The following is a 20,634-nucleotide window of genomic DNA, read 5'->3' as shown; positions in this document are numbered from 1 at the left end:
CTACTTAAATCATTTGCATGAGGGACCTTGGTCTTTACCTCTGGATTTCTTTGATAGAAACATAACTGCTACTAAGCTTCCATCTTGCTTTTCATGATGAACTGTGCTACTTATAGAGTGTTTTCACAGATACTGTGTTACTTAAGTCTCACATTAACCTACCCATGTCAGAGATATTTTCCCTATTTTACAGATAAGCAAAAGAAAGCCATGGGAGGCAATAAGATACTCAAGTTCAGGAAGATTAAGTGTTAAATGCCAGGGTCAACTTCAAACCAAGGTCCTTAGTTTACCAATCCAGTGTTTCTTCTATCGCTTTGCTTACAAATCTCAGTGGGTGTTGGGGAGATCAAGGTGGACCAGCATCCTATCTTATTCCTTTTTATCCATTTCTCTTCCTAATTTTCCTCAGGTTGCCATCAAAGGGCACTCTGCTTGTGTCAGGAGGTAGAAATTCTGGTCTTGGTTCTACCACTGAAGGTCTCAGACAAGTCACTTATGCACTCTGGGCCTCACGTGGACCATTGTTATGATGAGATTAAATTCATTTTATGGCAAGACAAGAAAAATTTAAACATGATGTTATTCTCTGCCTGTTTGGGTTTCCTCTGTCCCCTTTAGTGTGTATTGTGCATCTGCATCACAGACCTCCTTAGGAGATACCATTCCTCCCTAACTTTGTAAACAGTCAGGATGACCCACTACTAGCTTTCTACATGCAGAACTGGATTGTGTAAACATGTCAATATGTCATTTGACATATCACCTTTAGTCTCAAAAACATAACTGTGCTCTGTCTTCTGACAGTCCTTAGAGCTTTCTAAAAGATGGTCTCCTTGGCTATAATCCTCAGGTTGGCTCAGAAAAATTTTCCATTTCTTTCTTAAATCGACTTTTGATTAATTTCTTTTTTGGGGGAGGGCACGCTGCATGGCATGTGGGATCTTAGTTCCCCGACCAGGGATTGAACCTGCACCCCCTGCATTAGGCACATAGAATCTTAACTGCTGAACTGCCTGGGAAGTCCCTTAATTAATTTTGCATCACCAGTTATTTCCAACTTTTTCTCATAGGATGAAAAATGGAATCAGAATATATATTGTTGATTTTATATTTATATATAAATCTATATTAAAAATCTATATATAAATCTATATTTATATATAAATATATTCCTGGTGGCTCAGAGGTTAAAGCGTCTGCCTGCAATGTGGGAGATCCAGGTTCGATCCCTGTGTCAGGAAGATCCTGGAGAAGGAAATGGCAACCCACTCCAGTATTCTTGCCTGGAGAATCCCATGGAGAGAGGAGCCTGGTAGGCTACAATCCATGGGGTCACAAAGAGTCAGACATGACTGAGCAACTTCACTTTCACTTTCATAATAGATTTAAGTTTCCAGACTGTAGCTGGGGTAAGGGATAAGAAACAGTATGCAAACAGGGATGATTCCAAAAGGATGAGAGTAAATAAGTTTCTGAGAGTCAGAGTAAATATTTAAGGTGTGGAGTTGAGATAAGGCTGAGCTGGATTCTCCCATTTAAGACCCATTGATACCCTTGGTATCAATCATCAATATCAAGGCCTGCAAAACAAAGAGCTTAGTTGGAATCTTAGGAATTGCATTTCCAGAGACACAGATTCAGGTTCTCTTCTGGAGAAGAGAAAGAGTAAAGGGTTTATACAGGCAAAAGCCACAAGGTGGTTCAAGAATTACAACTGAACCAACATAAGAATGGGAATATTTGTCTTTAAGGAATTGTGAGTTACATTACAGTAAGTGTTCCATAAGTATCTTGAGTTTCTGGAACACTGGGCAGATGTTCTGAATGCCTATGTTAAAGATAAGAAGGCTTCAAAGTTTAGATTCCATCCAGGATAAGACATACATAAGTCACTTTTCCTCAAAGACATAAGTTCTGTTTTGGTAAAGGAATGACAATGTGGAACACACAGACTATCATGGGAACCACAAGATCAATAAGTTTCAGAATCTCTAGTACATCTAGCCCTACTTTTTCTGAAATGTTTGAATTCTGATCACACGATACTGCTGAACAAATGATTTGCCGTCCTGTTAGAATCTGAGAGTCAAAAGTGTGTGAAAGTTCAGACATACTCAGGGATTTTTGTTTAATGGATCAATGTGGTAGGTTTGGTGACTTTCTTTTTACTGCCTGTTAGAGTCTAGGAAATCTTTATCTGTATCAGTCAATTAACATTTTTCAGGGTTTTCCATCTGGGACAAGTTGTCTTAATTCCTTTACATTTGCTGGTATGCCTGTCTGTGTCTTTTCCTCTTCCAGGAAATTCAGAAATACTGTTTCATCTGCATTCCTAAAGCAAGTCAGTTTATCAGTACTTACCAAGTCCAGCATCTCCAGAAGTAGGCCTCATCTGGAACACTAGAATTTGATTTCTAAACAGAGTATAGGAAAATTTGCTTCCAGAGCAAGAGTGAGAAAACTGTAAACACAAGAGATGAATAAGTGATGTGGTGGAGAGTAAGGCAAAAGGGGAAAAAATAAAAATGATGTTCCAGAACACTGAGAGGAACACTGAGGAAATGGGGTGGAAAAAAGTGTGAGAGTGGAAATAGTACAATGCTTTTGAAATTGATAGAGCACGCTGGTTTACAAAATCAATTTAGTGATTTTTCAACCAGCATTTTAACAAGATGATATGCAATAGAATAACAAAAATACAGAATGCATAGGATTAAAGATAAATATTGTTTTGGAAACATTTAGAACATATGTAACAATATATAAAATATATATAACATGTAACTATATGAATACAAATGCACGCGCGTGCGCACACACACACACTTGAACATATGCCTGGGGTTGTTTTGTTAGCTATTTCTCATAGTAGGTCTCGGTCCAGAGTTTGAAAATTCCTGAAAAACAGGATCCCAAAGAACCCGGCAAAGTAAATTCAAGGTCAAATGAGCAAGCCCCTTTTCTCTCCTTTTTGCTGTCCACAGCATTTAACGGAAGGAGAGGAAATGGCGGGTAAGGGAGAGGACACCAGAGGGAGGTCAAGCGAGGAGCAAGGGCACATCAGGACAGAGAGGAGCCCCGGGACTTTCTGGATAGTCAATTGATGACCTGAGGAGGTTGATTTGTGAGCGCTTTCCTTGAACGCTAAACCGAAAGAACTTCTGAGTTCCTCATCCCTAAAAAACCTCCAGAGGCGAAGGATTCGCGCTGCTCCTGAAGGTGACACTACCTAGGGTCAGCCCCAGTGAAGGAGATTATTCTTAAGTGGGACGAGGAACGGGTAAGTGGGCGGGGCATCGGAAGCGCGGGAAGGCCGGGCGGGGTCGGTCCAAAGAGTGACTCACGCCGTGCTCTGCACAGCCCACCAGAGGAGCAAGCAGTTCCGCATTTTGGAACCCATCCGCGAGCTGAAGCCCCAGGGCGTAGGTGGGCTTGTGCCCTTTCTGCGGGCCAGTGATGCTCCCTGCAATGGGCAGCACCAGCTTCCCCCTGCGGCCCTGCCGCAGGCGGGCTTGGCTGCCGGCTCGCCGGGCCCACGTGACCTGCCGCGCGGGACACCGCCTCCGCCGCGCCCAGGCCCCGCCCCATGACGTCACGCTCCCTCAGACTGTCCGAACGTTCCTTCTCTTTCCGCTTTCGGTCATTGGCCGGCCTGGGAGACAGCGCCCCCCCCTTCACCCCGCCCCCGAAGTCGTAGGGAACGCGGGTGGGGGCGGGGCCTGGGCCGGAGGGGCGGGGCGAGAAGGCTCCGCGCCGGTAAAGGGGCCGCTCGGAGCGCGGTCCGAGCCATCTACTGCCGCCAGCCTGCAGGCCCTCCAGGCTAGCCGCACGCCCCTTCCCCGCCCGTCGCCGTCACCAGGGAAACGGGTCAAGACCGCCCGCCAACCCAAAGCTGGTTTCATGGCATCCGCGAAGAAAGCAGTTTTGGGGCCCTTGGTGGGAGCAGTGGACCAGGGCACCAGCTCGACGCGCTTTCTGGTGAGCCCGGGGTGGGTGCCACTTGAGAAGGTGCTGAACCGGGGCGGGAGCCTTGGAACGCCGGGGCTGGGTGTCGCGTCCCCATCCCGTTCTTCCCACGGCCCGGGGCCCCGGCTACGGGGCAAGAGGAGGAGGCCAAGGGTACCGTAGTGGGACTTGCCACGCTGGAGCCGCCCCGCCCGGGCCTGGGGGAACGCGGCCTCTCGCGACCCCCGCGGCTGAGCTGAGTAGCCCTGGCCTCGGTGGTGGAGCGCGGCCGCCTACTGATGGGGGGATTCCTCCCCCGAAGGGAGCTAGGACTTATCGAGCATCCGTGCAGAGCGGTCCGCCTGCAGCCGGGGACAGGTGGCCACACTGACCGCTGCTGCAGTCTTCCCCAGAAGCATTTGGCCTGCCCGGCTCAGGACGTCCTTGGATGGGGGGAAGCTGTGTCACGGCTGTGGGAGCCTAACACAGCGTCTGTGGAGCAGTCAAACAAATATAGTATTTGCGTGATGATGCCTTGTCATCGTCTCCCACAGACATTGCAGAAGGTAGAATGCTCAGGGGGCTGGCGAGTGGCAGAACACGTTAGGGAAAAGTCACACTACACTGCTTTTACCGGAATCTTGATTTCATTTCGAAGCTTCGTAAATTTCAGTTCCGATACTTTGCCTGTTACAAAGATGACTGTCCTCTCGGCACTTCACAACATAAAGTGACAGGGAAATTGTTTCTCTTTTTATTTGCCATGTGTGACAGCAGAGTTTTGCCATAATGGAGTGCTATTTAAGTGACTCTCTGCTGATTGATTTGTTTGGGGCCATTAGGAAACTTGCTCTAAAAGTAATCTAGTACTGAGTTCAGTAAGATCATTTAAAAGTAATTGAAATAAACTGTTGTTGGTTAAGAGCTCATTCTTACAATGGACATTTGACTAACCTGGCAAGTTGATGTAAATATTTAATGATTGCTTAGCTCCCTCTTCACTTCTTTGTCTCAATTCATGTTTTGATGTCTTCTTTAGTATGTATATGTATGTATACATTGTATATACCTTATATATATATATTTTTCAGAACTCTATTTAGTTGACCACTTGACTAAAACCTGCATCTGTACCTTCATTTTGATACTCATCTCTCTTGTCTAAAGTCGGAAGCTTTCAGTCCAGTTTTAGCTTGGTTCTTATTTAATGACTTACGCTGGTTTGAGCTGCCAAGACCTAATTCTCCTGTTTCTTACATTGTTTATCTTTTGATCAGACAGGGCAGGTTTTACTTTGTCTTATTTTCATATAAATATTTATAAAGTAACCCTGAATCATAAGTAAAAAAGTTCACCTAACTAGATTTGATTAATAAAGTATACAGTCATCACTACCATCTTCCCAAATTAAGAAAGACCATTAAGACATGTGTGTTGACTAACTGTGGGTTGAGTTTTGAAGCCACATTCAAGAATTGCCCACACAAATGCCTGCAGGGGACAGACAGGTAGAGGGAGGAGGAAGGCTGGAGAGCGGACTCAGGCTAAAGGGACAGCCTCTAGCTGCCAGGCGGGAACATTCGCGCTGCACAAGCTTCAGATTCTTTAAGAAAAATTGGTAGTCAAGCGTTTTCAGTGAAATCTTCCTGTCCTTAAATGTTGGCAACTAGTTGCTAATGGACTGTAGGGGCCAAACCAAACATGGCAGTTGTTCCCAAGTTTATACAGCCTTTGCCCTCTCTGAAAGTGGGTAAAATATTTCCTAACTCTGTAGGCTGCCCTTTGAGTTGCCAGCCTGACCGTGCTGGTCTTCCTTTTGACTTGTCAGTGTTGCTGTACATGGGGCTTCCCTGGAGGCTCAGATGGTAAAGAATCTGCCTGCAATGTGGGAGACCCAGGTTCAATCCCTGGGTCGGGAAGATCCCCTGGAGAAGGGAATGTATTCTTGCCTGGAGAATCCCATGGATGGAGGAGGCTGGTAGGCGCTACAGTCCATGGGGTCGCAGAGTCGGACACAACTTAGAGACTAACACTGTTGTCATGCATGTAGCCCAGCAGTTTTCTTTATCTACTACTGCAGGTTGTTCCTGGCCCCTCAGATTCTGTTGCCCGAGGAGTGTCTTTCTGCATTGGTGGGGAAGGAATGAATCAACTTTATATTATCACAGTCGGTTGTTCAGTGTTTGACATGAGTAGCAGGAGCCTTTAAGAAGTCGGCTGCTGTTTACTGTGGCTTGATCTCAATGAGTAAGCTAAGGTGCACATTCAGAAGGCTCCAATCCTGCTTACAGAGTGATGTTTAAAAGTTGATCAGTAAAGTTTCCTGCTCCTTGAGAAACAACTCTTCAAGAAAGCTTCAGAGGTAGATAGAAGACTACTTGTGTGAAGAGATTCTGGGTGAAGTAGAGAAAAATCTGGCAATGGTTTAGAAAGGTTTTTTTTTTTTTTTTTCCTCCCTTGGTTATAAGGAAAGAAGTTGCTAAACCACTGTCTGCAAAATTCAGATAATAGATTTGTTGAACAAGTGCTTCAGTCACAAAGTGATCCCCAGGGGTTGTACCAGTCATATTGTTCCACATCGTAATTATGACTCAGAAATAATTGCTTATCTTCTCAGGAAAGAATACAACAAATAAGAACTGTCATAAGGAAGCTTATAAAGTGAAAAGTATTAAAATAATTTCCTGGCCATTATTCACTGCATTTGCATGTCTCATTCAGTGTTCACAGGACCAATCACCTCACTGAGCTTCCCTGTCCCTTCTTCTATGCCAGTTACATTTTTTCCCCCATAAAGGACACAAGATTTGTTTATTCACGTTCTCTCATCCAAGGGAAATGCCTCCTCCCCATTTACCCATATCTGCTCCTTGAAATTCTGTTCTTCCTCCAAATAGAGGCTCAGTTACCATCTCTTGGTGGAAGTCTTTGCTCAAACCCTTTCTCAGAATTTCTCCCCCTTCCTAGAGCATTCTTTTTATGTCTCTGTTAATAGCTCTTATCAGCTTTACTTTGTGTTATTATGTATCTGCTGAACTTAAAGCAGGAACCTCCTTTTGGAGACTTGTTCATCTTTGTATTCCTTAAAATATCTTGGTCAACATGAGAAATGAACACCTGTCTTCTCTACAGGGAGTGCTTTACACATATTTCTTGAAAAAATTTTTATAGGTCAACTGAATTTGAATTCAGATTCTCCTTTTTATCTTGTCAAAAAATCTTAAACCTCTCTGTCTGATTACTTAATTAATTCTCTTTTAGTAGTAGAGCTGCAAATTTAGAATGTGTTCACTTCTTCCTCTAGTAGTCAAAGGCTTAACCTGGGGACCCTAGGCATATGTTTTGCACCAAAAGAAAATTTCCAACTTGTCTGATAGGAAAGTGAGCTAGGCTTGGCAAGGGTTTACCCAGATTGCAGAGTAGGAACTTCTTGGAAAGAGAATTAGTGTAACAGGTTTAAAGGAGGGGCCATTTCTTTATAAGTCAAAAGCTTCTGCTTAAACAGTCAACTTCCTTCTTTAATTTGGTAGCTTTGTTGTTTCCCCATTAGATTGACTGTTAAAAAAAGACTCCACCTAGAAGGGTAGGATGGGGTAGGAGGTGGGAGGGTAGCTCAAGATGGAGGGGATGTGTGTATATTGATGGCTGATTGGTGTTGATGTATGGCAAAAACCAACACAACATTGTAAAGTAATTATCCTCCAATTAAAAATACATTAAAAAAACAAAGGCTTGGATTGTGTTGTACCTGTGGTGTGTCAGGTACTTATTGAGGACTTTCCCAGCATTATCTCATTTAATCCTCATAACAACTGTGATGTAGGTAGTATTATTGAGCTCCTTTACACAGGTTATTAGAACATGTTGGGGAATGTGCCCAAGGTTGCAGAGTGACTGGTGGAACTGGGATTCAAATCCAGGTCTCTCCCAGTCAGAAGCCTACCGTCCTAACTCCTCCTGCCTTCAGTAGGTTCCCCAGTTTTCTGAGTACAGTTGTTTCTCCGTATCCAGGGGATTGGTTCCAGGTCTCCCGTGGATACTAAAATCATAGGATGCTCACATCCCTTATATAATGAAATAGCATATCACTTGCATATAATCTAGGCACATCCTCCCTTATGCTTTAAATCCTCTCTAGATGACTTATACCTAACACAAGGTAAATACTGTGTAAGGAGTTGTAAATACAGTGTAGATGCCATGCACATAGGTGACAGGCACAGGGTAACTTCATGTTTTGCTTTTTGGAACTTTTTGGAATTTTTTTTAGAAAACACTTTGGATCTGCAGTTGCTCAAATCTGTAGAAACGGAACCGTGGATGTGGAAGACCTTCTGTGGAGGGAAGATAGGAGGCTGGGCACTTACCAATTCTGATTATGGTCACAGATGAATCTTCACCAAGTAAAACAGACTTACACACTGGTTTCACAATATGTTTTTTTTAAAAGGTTGCCTTTGAATAAGTACTGCTGGTTTTGATCATCTTGTGACTCAGATTAAGTGGGGCCAGGGCAGGGCTTAGGTGTAGTCAACGTGGATAATGGTTGCGTAACCATTTTGTTCCAATAGCCAGCATCTGTGAAGAATGACTTGAATTGTAGCTCTATGCTTATTTTGGCAGGAAACATTGCCTTGGCCCCGGTTGTCTCATCATACTTAGAGATCTCAAGGTTAAGGGATGGGTTTCCGCTTTCTTTCGTTTATGTATTCAACGCGTAAATATTAAGCACCCATTAGGGGACAGGAACTAATGAACAGTGAATTTGGTAAAATGAATTTGGCCCACAGTGGAATGAGACCCCTCTTACAATAAATGTAACTGTGTTTTCCAACCCCCACTAAGTTGGTTTTCTTTCTTGCCCATCACATTACAGAAATGGTAAGAACATCTCATCAGAGGGCTGCCACCCTCTCTTGTCCTCTTGTCTCATAAACATAAATGTTTAGAGCCTTCAGTTTGGACCTCCATGAGGGGCAGAGTGGTATCTTTTTTTCCCCCTCTCCAAAGCTTAACACAACATTTGGCATCTGGTAGGTGCTCCTTGGACTTCCCTGGTGGCTCAGTGGTAAAGAATCTGCCTGCCAATGCAGGAGACACAAGAGACATGGGTTTGATCATGGGAGATCCCTGGAGGAGGAAATGGCAACCCACTCGAGGTTTCTTGCCTAGAGAATCCCATGTACAGAGGAGCCTGGTGGGCTACATAGAGTCCATAGGTTCGCAAAGTGTTGGACACAACTTAGCGACTAAACAACAGCAGCAACAGAGGTGCTTGTTACTTGAATAGACATCAGCAGAGAGAGGCCTCCAGAGCTTGATGTGTTGTCTAGAACTCTTGGACTGAAAGACTAGAAAGGGAAAACTTGTGGGGTCTTGGGAAAAGTTGGATTTAACAACTATAGTTATATTAGAGGTATGTATAAATATATGCTATTGAATATAACCTCACTTTTTAAAGAAAAATATGCCATTTGCTATGTTTTCTTTACTTCTCTGGCTTTGGGAAGATGCCATGATGCCATTTGTGGTCAAGTTTGCAATGTAACATGTTCGTAGCTAGTATTTTTATTTTAGATGCTATGGATTTACGTAATATCATGGTGTTTTAGAGAAGGAGTTTGCATTCCTGAAAAATGTCTTACTTACCCAGTAGAGTGTGGCATGAGTAGGCTAGAGGGGAAATCACGTGGGGATGGGATGCTTGAGTTAGTCACAGAGTGGGTGAGGCAAGCCTGAAAGACAGGTACTTAGTAAGGACTGTATTTCGATTCTCCACTACTCCCCTTTGGCTGAGACAGAAAAGGTGGGCATTGTTTCAGAAAGTTCTTTTTAAACAGTTCTTATAGAAGTAATTTTCCTTGTTTTAGGTTTTTAAGTGTCCCCCTCTTCCAAATCTGGAAATTGATCATAATGTAGGCACAGTGGTGAATATAGACTAATGACTTCTAACTCTCCTGCTTATAATAGAAATAGTCGTAGTAAGTGGCAGCAGTAGTAGTCGTAGCAACAGCAGTAGTGGTAACATCTTTTGGGTTTCTACTATGTGCCAGCACTATGCTGAACTTTTCTTTTCCTACCTGAACTTGTTTCTTCAGGTTTTCATTGCCCTCCCCCACCAAAAACGAACTCCGGAACTGAGACATGATTTGCGCTTAGAGGTGAATACAGAACTGGTGATTTTTTTTTAATTTATTTTTTAACTTACAGTATTGTATTGGTTTTGCCATATATCAACATGAATCCGCTGCAGGTATACACGTGTTCCCTATCCTGAACCCTCTTCCCTCCTCCCTCCCCGTACCATCCCTCTGGCAGATAGGTGATAAGAGTTCAGATTAAAAAAAAAAAAATCATGCATCATCGCCAGTCCAGGTTCTATGCACGATTTTATTTTTTAATCTGAACTCTTATCACCTATCTGCTGCACTGGTGGTAGTAGTAATAATAGGAACAGTAATCAAAATAGTAGCGCTGATAACAACAGTAATTGTAACATCTTTGGGATACATGTTATGTGCTCACCTTGTATGAAATACTTTTCATACATTACTTAGTCCTTTGCAGATGGAAAAATCAGCAACTTAGAAAAGTTAAAGTCAGACAGCTGACATGGGACTTCCGTGGTGGTCCAGGGGTTAAGGTCTTCCCAGGTGGCACTAGTGGTAAAGAACCTGCCTGCCAATGCAGGAGACATAAGAGACACAGGTCGGGAAGATCCCCTAGAGGAGGGTATGGCAACCCACTTCAGTGTTCTTGCCTGGAGAATCCCCATATACAGAGGAGCCTGGAGGGGCTACAGTCCATGGGGTCGCAAAGAGTCTGACACAACTGAAGCGACTTAGCACGAACGCCAGTGGTTAAGACTCCATGCTCCCACTGCAGGGGGCACCTGTTCAGTCTCTGTTCTTGGTCAAGGAAGATCCCACATGCTGTGCTGCATGGTCAAAAAAAGATGAAAAAACACAACCAAAAAACTGATATGGACAGGGCTGAGCTTGAGCCCCAGCCCTAGCTCTTCCTTCATATGACATCAAGCATGAGGCTCTCAACTGCCTTTCTGGCTCACATGCAGTTCTAAAACTCTCTCTCTCTCTCTTTTTTAATAGACATATGGTTGACACAGAAGGTCGTTTAAGTTTAAGATGTACACTGTGTTGTTTGATATATTTGTATATTGCCATATGATTACCACCGTAGCATTATCTCTGTAGCACTGCCTTATCACATCATTCTCACTCATTTTTTTTGGTGGAAACCATTAAGATCGAGTCTCTTAGCAACTTTGAAGTTTCTGGTACATTACCACTGACTCTAATCACTCTGCTGTGCATCAGCTCTCCAGAACTTATTTATCTACTAGTTCCAAGTTTCTCCCCTTAATGGATCTCTTTCTTTCAGCTATGTCCTCAAACATTAGCAACTGACTGCTGGTGTCTTCACTCAAACAGAGGTTGTTTAGAATGAAACTGGCAATCTCTTTACCCCTTTCCATACTGTAATTACTGCTCCTTCCCATACTTTTGTTTTGTAACATTGCCTACTCTTTTTTTTTAACTTTTTATTTTATACTGAGGTATAGCCAATTAACAATGTTGTGGTAGTTTCAGGTGAACAGCAAAGGGACTCAGCCATACATATACATGTATCCATTCTCGCCCAAACTACCCTCTCATCCAGGCTGCCACATAACATTGAGCACAGTGCCCTGTGCTGTAAGTAGGTCCTTGTTGGTTATCCATTTGAATATAGCAAAACACTGCCTACTCTTAACTTGGAACCTGTAACCTGTCATCCTTGAGTATTCCTCCTTTTTTGTCATTCCTCCCTATCCAAGCCCCTAATGCATCTAAATACTTATACCTCCTAAACTGAATATCTCAGCAACACGCTTCATTCAGTACCCACGGCTGCCAAGACAACTCTAGGCATCTTACATGGATCACTGCAGACACATACATCCTCAGCTGCTCTGCCTGCCTCAGCCTACCTTCCCCACTGTTCCCAGTCTTCGTCTGCAAATTACATCTTCTGAGAGCCCCTCTCTGACTCCCCCCAAGTCTGGGTTAGATGTCCTTCCTCCTCTTGATAGCATAGGCAGCCCTATGTTAGAAAACCTCTTCATATTTGCTGCCACTTAATGGATAAAAACATCACAATTAGTCCCGGTATGATTTTGTACTGGAAAAGCTCTGGTATTTAGAAAACCTAGAGCTTAGCCCTGTTTTGTCAGTTCCATCCCATCTCTTGGAGCTTACTTGGTAAGTAAGAGAGCATTTCCGTTAGGTCCATGGGTTTCAGCTTGTATTGTCATTTCACTTTCTGCCTTGGAAGTCCATGGTTAAGTGCACTTCCAGAAGAGTTTAAATCTTTAAGCTGAAGTCAGTAAAATATGAAATCTAAGGTAGGGTGTGGTCCAGAGACTGAGCTAAAACTCTCTGTCCCTCCCTCCCTCCCGGCTTCTGAAGGGTCCTAGAGATGCGGGGAGGATGCTGAACACTGGCCCAGATCTCTTCCAGATCCCATAAACTCTTGTGTATTCCTTTAAATGAATTTTCTTAAAATGAATTTTTTAAAAGGGAGTTTCTGTTCTGTGCCATTGTGCATCTGCAGTTTGGACTGATCTTTAAATTGAGTTTCAAACTTGAAAAGGATGAAAAAGATGAGGAGCATCTGTAACTCAGGGGTGTTTCTCCCTTGCCATCTAACAGTTTTTACACGAATGACCATGCTATTCATTTTATACAGCAAATTGTATAGCCATTGCTATCTTTTGAGATCTACCTGAAAAGAACAGACTAGCATTTTTGCTCCTGGGTAATGTGTTGTCATTGGAGTTACCTACTTCCCTGGTGGCTCAGATGGTAAAGCATCTGTCTACAATGCGGGAGACCTGGGTTCGATCCCTGGGTTGGGAAGATTCCTTGGAGAAGGAAATGGCAACCCACTCTAGTACTCTTGCCTACAAAATCCCATGGATGGAGCAGCCTGGTGCAGGCTACTGTCCATGGGGTCGCAAAGAGTCGGACACGACTGAGCGACTTTACTTTCACCCATCAGCCATAGAGTCTTATGGAAACATCCTTAGCTTACTTTGGATACTTGTCCACCTGCAGACAAATGGATAATCAGGAGGCTTCATTACAATTCCTCACATGAACTAGGTATATGAGAAAAGCACTACTCCACAATGTCACTGTCCAATATGGCAGCCACTGGTCTTCGGTGGCCATTGATCACTTTGAATGTGGTTAGTCTGAATTGAGTTGGACCAGAAGTATAAAGTCTATACCAGATTTCAAAGACTTAGTACTAAAAAAGTAGACAAGCTAATCAATTTTGTATTGATCACCTGTTGAAATGATTTTAGATATATTGGTTTAAAAATGTTAAGATTATTTTACCAGCTTTTTTTTTTTACTGTTTTTTTGTGAGAAAATTTTAAATTATAAAATTATGTTATGAATTATATGTGGCTTGCATTTGTGACTTGCCTTATATTTTTGTTGGATGATGATCCACGAAGCAAGTTGCAGATTCTAAAATAGTAAATCTAAAACTTGCCCCATACACTGGGGAGTGGTGCATGGGGTCAGATCCTAAACACCTAAAGGTGATGTCCATTTTCTCCTCAGAGTCAGAGCTCTAAAGAAGTAGAGAGGTCCAGACTTCATCCTCTTACATCCACATGTTCTGTGATCAGACATCACGCTCTAATATGCCAGATAGGATTTGCCAAATTACTTCCCGTTTCTGTGCCTATTTCAACAACCTTTAAATCCGTTTTTGTGTGTGTGCATAAGGGTCCTGACATTAGCCTACTTAAAACTAGGGGGTGATGGCGGAGGAAGCCTTCTCCATTCATAGCTCCCTAGGTCCACTGTTGAAGTCTTATGAATCCATCTACCAAAAACGCACACCTTATTTTAAAAAAAATTTTCCTTGGAGGATAATTGTTTTGCAATATTGTGTTGATTGCTGCTGTACAACAACTCGAATCAGCCATAATTATATGTGTATCCCCTCCCTCTTAAGCCTCCCTCCCCCTTCCCATCCCACCCCTCTTGTTTCTTGTTCCAGGGTCCTGTGGGGACTTGTAGACTTTGGGATGGAGAAGGCAGTGGCACCCCACTCCAGTGCTCTTGCCTAGAAAATCCCATGGATGGAGGAGCCTGGTAGGCTGAAGTCCATGGGGTCATGAAGAGTTGGACACGACTGCATGACTTCACTTTCACTTTTCACTTTCCTGCATTGGAGAAGGAAATGGCAACCCACTCCAGTGTTCTTGCCTGGAGAATCCCAGGGACAGGGGAGCCTGGTGGGCTGCCGTCTGTGGGGTCTCACAGAGTCGGAGATAACTGAAGCGACTTAGCAGCAGCAGCAGCAGACTTTGGGAATGGGAGTAATATGAGGAAACATACAACTATGGCTTCCTATTAAAGTTTCTGCCATTTAACCATTTCCCATTTGATTTAATAATGTATCTCCTAATAAGTACCTGATAGACCACAGTGTTTTAGATATTCAACAAATATTTATTAATTACCGACCCTAGGCCAGGCACTATTCCAGGCCCTAGAGAAACTTTAGAAAATAAAATGGGACAAATGGAGTGGACATCCTAGAAACTTACACTAATGCTAAAGTTGTAAATTACTGGTATATTACACCAGTTTCTGCCAACTGCCTTTTATTTATGATGTGTCAGGTTAACCTTTGACTTGTGAGATATTTTATCTCCTCAGAGGACTTGAGAATTTTCCTTCTTGCTTTCATTAGTTTATCACTTCCTCCCCAAAAGATGATGTGTGTGGTGAGTAGGGAGGTGAGCAGCGACAAGACTCACCATGTGTTTCCCCTTATTACTTTGTCTTTCTGAGTCTGTCTTCAGCGAGGAATTTTCTCCCACAGGAAACCTAGGCCTGGAAACACTTTCTTAATTGGAGGTGACTTTACTGCTGCAATTAGAGTGATTGGGGAAGTTAATTTTAATTAAAAAATGAACTCTTAACTCTGAAAGGCTAAGTCATGTGATACTTAAATATAGATATACCCAGGTGAAAAATAATATTTGGAAAAGAAGTTGTTAGGTTTTTAGGAAGCGTTATTTTAATGGTGTTAAAATTGCAGAGGCTAGTACTGCACTTATTCTTTGGTAGCTTTCCTCCACAGGTTTTAATGTTTTATAATCCAGGGCCACCAATTCATGTCACAGAGAGCACTCAGCTTGATGCCACCGTCGGTCCTCTTCTCTCCTTCCTGATAACGACTCTCCTTGGCTCTCATAAGAGTGAGATGCACTGTTACACTTTCCTTCAAAGGAATTTACACAGGATGCTTTCCTGCCTGGGCATCTATGATTCCTGTTTCTACATGCAAGATGGATGCAGAATGGAACCTGACACTATCACTATCAGCACTGGTCCAGCTCTTTTATTTTTGGTTTTCCTAATCTCTAAAAGAAATCCATACTATTCACTGGTTGATGTATTAAAGTTCCTACATCTGGAACCATGTTTTTAAAGAATGAAGAATTGCCTCTTCAGCTTTATCTTTAACAGATTTTCATTTATCTAAAAAGAAGTTATTTCTGAAGCTACCTTATAACTTGCATGATTCTATCTGAAGAGAGCATTGTCAGGCATTTCCTCTGAAATGATTCTTCTATCAGTGAATAAGAACTTCAGTTGCTGAATAACTTTTGAACATCTTTGCTGTCTACCTGCATTTTTTACTCTACTCTTGCAATATATTTTTCAGGTTTTCAATTCAAAAACAGCCGAACTACTTAGTCATCATCAAGTGGAAATAAAACAAGAGTTTCCAAGAGAAGGGTATGTTTCCTAATTTAATATGTAAAGATACCTCATATTTATTAGTCCATCTCAACCCACCTGCCCTATGTCTCTGTAAAGTAAACTTGACCAAACACCCTCCTGAGAAGACAAGGAATAGGTATTAGTCAAGAAAAGAAGCAGTAACTTGGGACTTCCCAGATGATCCAATGGTTAAGAATCGGCCTTGCAGTGCAGTGAACTTGGTTTCTATTGTCAGGGAACTAAGATCTGACTTGCCAAGGAGCAGCTGAGCCCATGTGCCATAACTCAGGCTTGGCTTAGCAAAAAGAATAAATAAATAAGTATATATATATATATATATATATATATATATATATATATATATATATAAAGAAGCACTAACTTGGTAGATCAGCAAAAATGTAGCTGACTGATGGCTTAGAAATTCAGGGACAGAAAAGGAGTTGTAAAGTAATAAAGCAAAGGTGTATTAGATATCAGAAAGTCCACATTGACTTTGAAGGCATTTAGTTTTACATCTTCATTATTGTCAAGCTGCTTCTCTCCTGATTTGCTTGTGAGGGTTTTTTCCTTAAATAAAGAAAAAAAATTTTTTTAACGCATATATCTTAACATCTGCTACTAAATCATCCTTTTGGGAAATAATGTTCATATGTAGTAATTGTGGTATTACTAATATATATGCACTATATAGTACATATACATGTACTGTACAGTGTTCAAAAATTGATATTTATGACACAACCACTTTGAAAAACTATGTGGCAGTTTCTTATCAAATGAATCATATATCTGCTGCATCCCACTCTTAGGAATTCATCCAAGAGAAGTGAAAGCATATGCCTATAGAAAGGCTTATCTACATGAATGCTTATAGTAGCTCTGTTCATAATAAAACTGGAAACCCCTCAAATGTTTGCCATCAGTAAACAATGAATATACTATTCATCGGTAAACAATAACAATGAAATACTGTTCGTCAGGTTTAAAACAGTGGCCTCATACATGCAACAACGTGGTTGAATCTCTGATATCATGGAAAATGAAAAAAAGCTGGGCATAGGAGACTACATCCTATATGGCTATCTAAAATTTAAGAATGCTGAACTGATTAGGATGATAGGAATCCCGAAAGTGGTTGCCTGTGAGTGTGTGATTGACTTGAACGCATGAAAGAACTTTTCTGGTGCAATGGAAATATTCTACATCTGGATGGGGGTTAGATTGGTATATGCATTTGTTGAAACTCAACAAATGTGTGCGCTTTAGATTTGTTCATTATATTGTAAAGTTTACTTCAATTTAAGAAAGAGGAAAAGCAGTGCCTTACCAGATTTTCCATTAAAAATGTTCTCCTCTGTTTCAGGGAATTCCTTTGTTTAATAATAAAAGTTATTGACATGTTACTAGCATTAGAATGACTATCTATAGACTTGATCCCATTGCAGTTTAAGAGAGAGGATAGTTAGTCTTGGAAGGATAGAAATTAGAAATATGTGGAAGGAGATCGGGTTTTTGGAAAGAGAAAATTTAGAGACAGAATTCATAGCTTGGGAAAGCTGGGCAGGCCTGGGCGAAAGCTGGGCAGACCTGGAGGAAGGCTGAGAAGAAAGGCATTTGGCATTCCCTTGCTACTTCCAGATTGTAGCATAGGAGTCTTTTAACTTGTGTCATTTCTACTTTTCCATAGATAAGGTATGCCATTTGTTTCTCCCAGATATTCACCCTTGTCATTTATTGTGAGCCATTCATCCTTCTGAGGTCCTTGTACCTTATGTACAATTGCACTGGGATTTGGTCTGAAAACTTAGACCAATCACTTGTCTACATGACATAGTTCTTGGAAGGAATTAAAAATTTTTTCCCTACTTTCTAACAAAACATTTTAGGAAAAATCATGACAAAAGTGATTAATATACTTATTTGACTTTAGAATTTGTTGTGCTTCATAAATAAATAAACAAATATAAAAGCAAGGAAATCAGTCAGTGTGTCAAAAGAATAATATCTGTATTTAGTCTGTTTAAAAATGACTAATGACTAGTGAAATGTGAATACTATCAGATTTCATCAGACCTACAAGATATAAAGAATTGGGGAACTTATTTCTTACTAGATTTGAAAAAAAATGATTTTAAAACAGGTAGAATATCTGCTGTTTGTGGCCTAGTATTACCTCCTTTGAAATGGTTAATTACTGCATGAAGAATAATAAAAATGTAAGGAAAATTGGCCCTTCTTTAAGTCATTTCTTTAGAATATTGGATATGCTTTGTTTATCTGATTTTCTTCAGTTTATGCAGCCACACCCTCATAAGTGAACAACTCTAGAGAAATAAATTATATCTGTCTTGCTTGTTTGTGGACTAACCAAAATACTTTCTTTTGTTTGAAGGTGGGTGGAGCAGGACCCTAAGGAAATTCTGCAGTCTGTCTATGAGTGTATAGAGAAAACGTGTGAGAAACTCGGGCAGCTCAATATTGATATTTCCAACATAAAAGGTATTTTTAATGTTTTACTCTCTCTGTGATTATCTCAGTTAAATTCATTCGTTCATTCAGCACATACTCGAGTGCCTGTGCAATGGCAAGCATTTCTTCAAGAACTGAGGATGCAACAATAAACAGGAAGATTAGGTCCCTTTTCTCTTTGCTTTTGGTGCATTTGAGACCACCAAGAACAGCAGAGAAATATTAGCTAATTTCAGATATGGATAAGTTCCATGCAGAAAATAAAACCCAGTGATATGGTAGAGTATACGGAGAAAGGCTTCCTTTAGATTAGAAGGCCAGAGAAGGCCTCTTTGAGGATGTGACACTTTTTCTGATGTCTCAGAGGTCAAAAGGGGCCAGCCATACAAATATCTGGGGGAAGAGTGTTTGAGGAAAAGAAAGTAGCATGTGCAAAGGCCCTGAGTGGGTATAAGCTTGGCCAATTCCTAGATCAGAAAGAAGGCCAGCATGTCAAAAACAACGTAAAAGAAGGGTTGTTTCTTACAACCTGATAAAGGCTTTCAGTTGGAATTGAAATCTGGAAAGTGGATAGGGCATTGTTGGTAAGTTAGGAGTTTGGATGTTGTTCTTAGTGTCACAAGGAGCCATGAGAAGGCTTTAAGTGAGCTGATAGAGGATAACAGGGTCTGACTTGCAGTTTAGAAACAACTCCCTGACCGCTGTGTGGAGAGTGGATAGGAAAGGTGTAAGTGTGGACGCAAAGAGACCAGTGTGGAGACCACCCTGGGAATCCTGAGAGAGAGAGGATGATGACTTGATCAACGGTGGTTGTAGTGAAGGTGAGGAGAAAGGGCCAGAACTTGCTGATGAATTGGATGTCAGGGGAGCAGAGAGAGTACTGGGATGAGGGGGAGAGATGGGTCACAGATGAGACTTGATTTTTTTTTTTTCCTGGAGCTCTTGGATGGTTATAGAGATGCTCTTTACTGAGGAGAGAAAGAAGGAACAGCTTGGAGTGGACAGAGATTTGAAATCAAAGCACTTCATGTATGAAGTTGCCCTAAAATAATTGAGAGTGTGAGATTATTATAGACACCTCTGTTCATTCCTAGTAGTTTTAATAGAATATCTGCCTATGTTTGACTTTGCTTCATTCATACAGAGAGGGAAAAATAACCCAGACATCTAAAATTGATGTGCTACTAATGTAAAGGGTGAAAGCATAATGTGGTTATTGTCATCTCCTTAGAGTTTAAATGTTTCTAGCTCATCATTCAAGGGCTATTCTGTTTCTTCCTTGGCTAATTTGTCTCTAGATAGAGTGAATAATTAGTTGTTGGTGGTGGTTCCTTAATTCATGTCATCTTGGCTCTGAAATTGACTCACACTCCCAAGTTGAAACATTGATTTTTTTTTCCTCCAGAGTTTCCCTTATTTCCCTAAATAAAAAAAAAGACTAAGCACAATCAAAACTAGTCATTCAGCAAACTCAGAATGCCTACAATGTGCTAAGTGCCCTTGGGACACAGTGGAGCACAAATAGGGTTGTACAGCTGTCAAATGGGAGAAACATGTCAATCCCATGACAAATTCATGGGATACTGTAACAGTGATATTTCTGTTACTGCAGATTTTTACAAGAAATACCCACGGGCAGTTTGATATAGGTTAACAGTTTTTTAATATCCTACCCTCATTTTATTCCTACATCTAAGGGAAAAACTTCACATTTCTTTTAGAGTTGCATTCACCAAGTTTTAGATGAGTTGCATGTGGAAGTGATTGTTGCTCAGTTTTCTTGAGTTGTCCTCACAGCTTTCACAGTCTAAACAGTGTAAACATATGAGGCATTCACCAGCACACTCTGTTGTCAAAATATCCATTACCAGTGACGTTAATCATCTAGGTGGCTGAACGCCATGTTCAGGATGTAGACTCCAGAGCCACTGGCCATGATTTTGACCTCATTCTACCTCCCTTACAGGTGAGGTAGGCTGCGGTGTGTTAGCCTTCTGGACCTACTCAGGTGGTTCTTTTTTCTCTTGTTTTTGTGGTATTCCTGAAGATGACACATGACTGCAGTCCAAGTGACTCGTCTTCCACTTGCACTGTCTGCAAGAGCACTGAACACATAGCTCCCTGCTCTCTGCTCCTCCGTGTCTGGCCAGTGTGAAACTTATACCCTAACCAAAGTGACCCAGCACTTCCTTCTCAACAACTCTCAGCCTATGGCCGAGGAAGAGAACATTCCACAAGCCCATCCATATCAGGCCGATTGTGCTTAAAAAACTTTTTTCCCAGATAATTTCTTGAATGGGCACTGTCAAGGGCCAAGCTTTGGCTAGAGCTCTAGGTCACAGAAGCCTCATGATGTAAAGGATTTTCCATCACCTAAACCTAGTTGTGGATGAGG

At 41.7% G+C, this 20,634-nt stretch overlaps 1 protein-coding gene across 1 annotated transcript in view; it reads left to right on the top strand.

The window, feature by feature from the left end:
* Window positions 1-3,744: 3,744 nt before the first annotated feature.
* GK (glycerol kinase) overlaps window positions 3,745-20,634 on the top strand; it is a 79,973-nt gene continuing 63,083 nt past the window's right edge. Inside the window, 3 exon segments of the mRNA XM_070365743.1 lie at window positions 3,745-3,981; window positions 15,709-15,782; window positions 18,163-18,269. Of these exon segments, the coding sequence (XP_070221844.1) occupies window positions 3,904-3,981; window positions 15,709-15,782; window positions 18,163-18,269 (259 nt within the window). The 5' untranslated portion in view covers window positions 3,745-3,903.

Source organism: Bos mutus, chromosome X, assembly GCF_027580195.1.
Source record: "Bos mutus isolate GX-2022 chromosome X, NWIPB_WYAK_1.1, whole genome shotgun sequence".
Lineage (NCBI taxonomy): Eukaryota > Metazoa > Chordata > Mammalia > Artiodactyla > Bovidae > Bos > Bos mutus.
The sequence above is the reverse complement of the archived record's forward strand: the minus strand, read 5'-3'. Positions and strand labels throughout refer to the sequence as shown.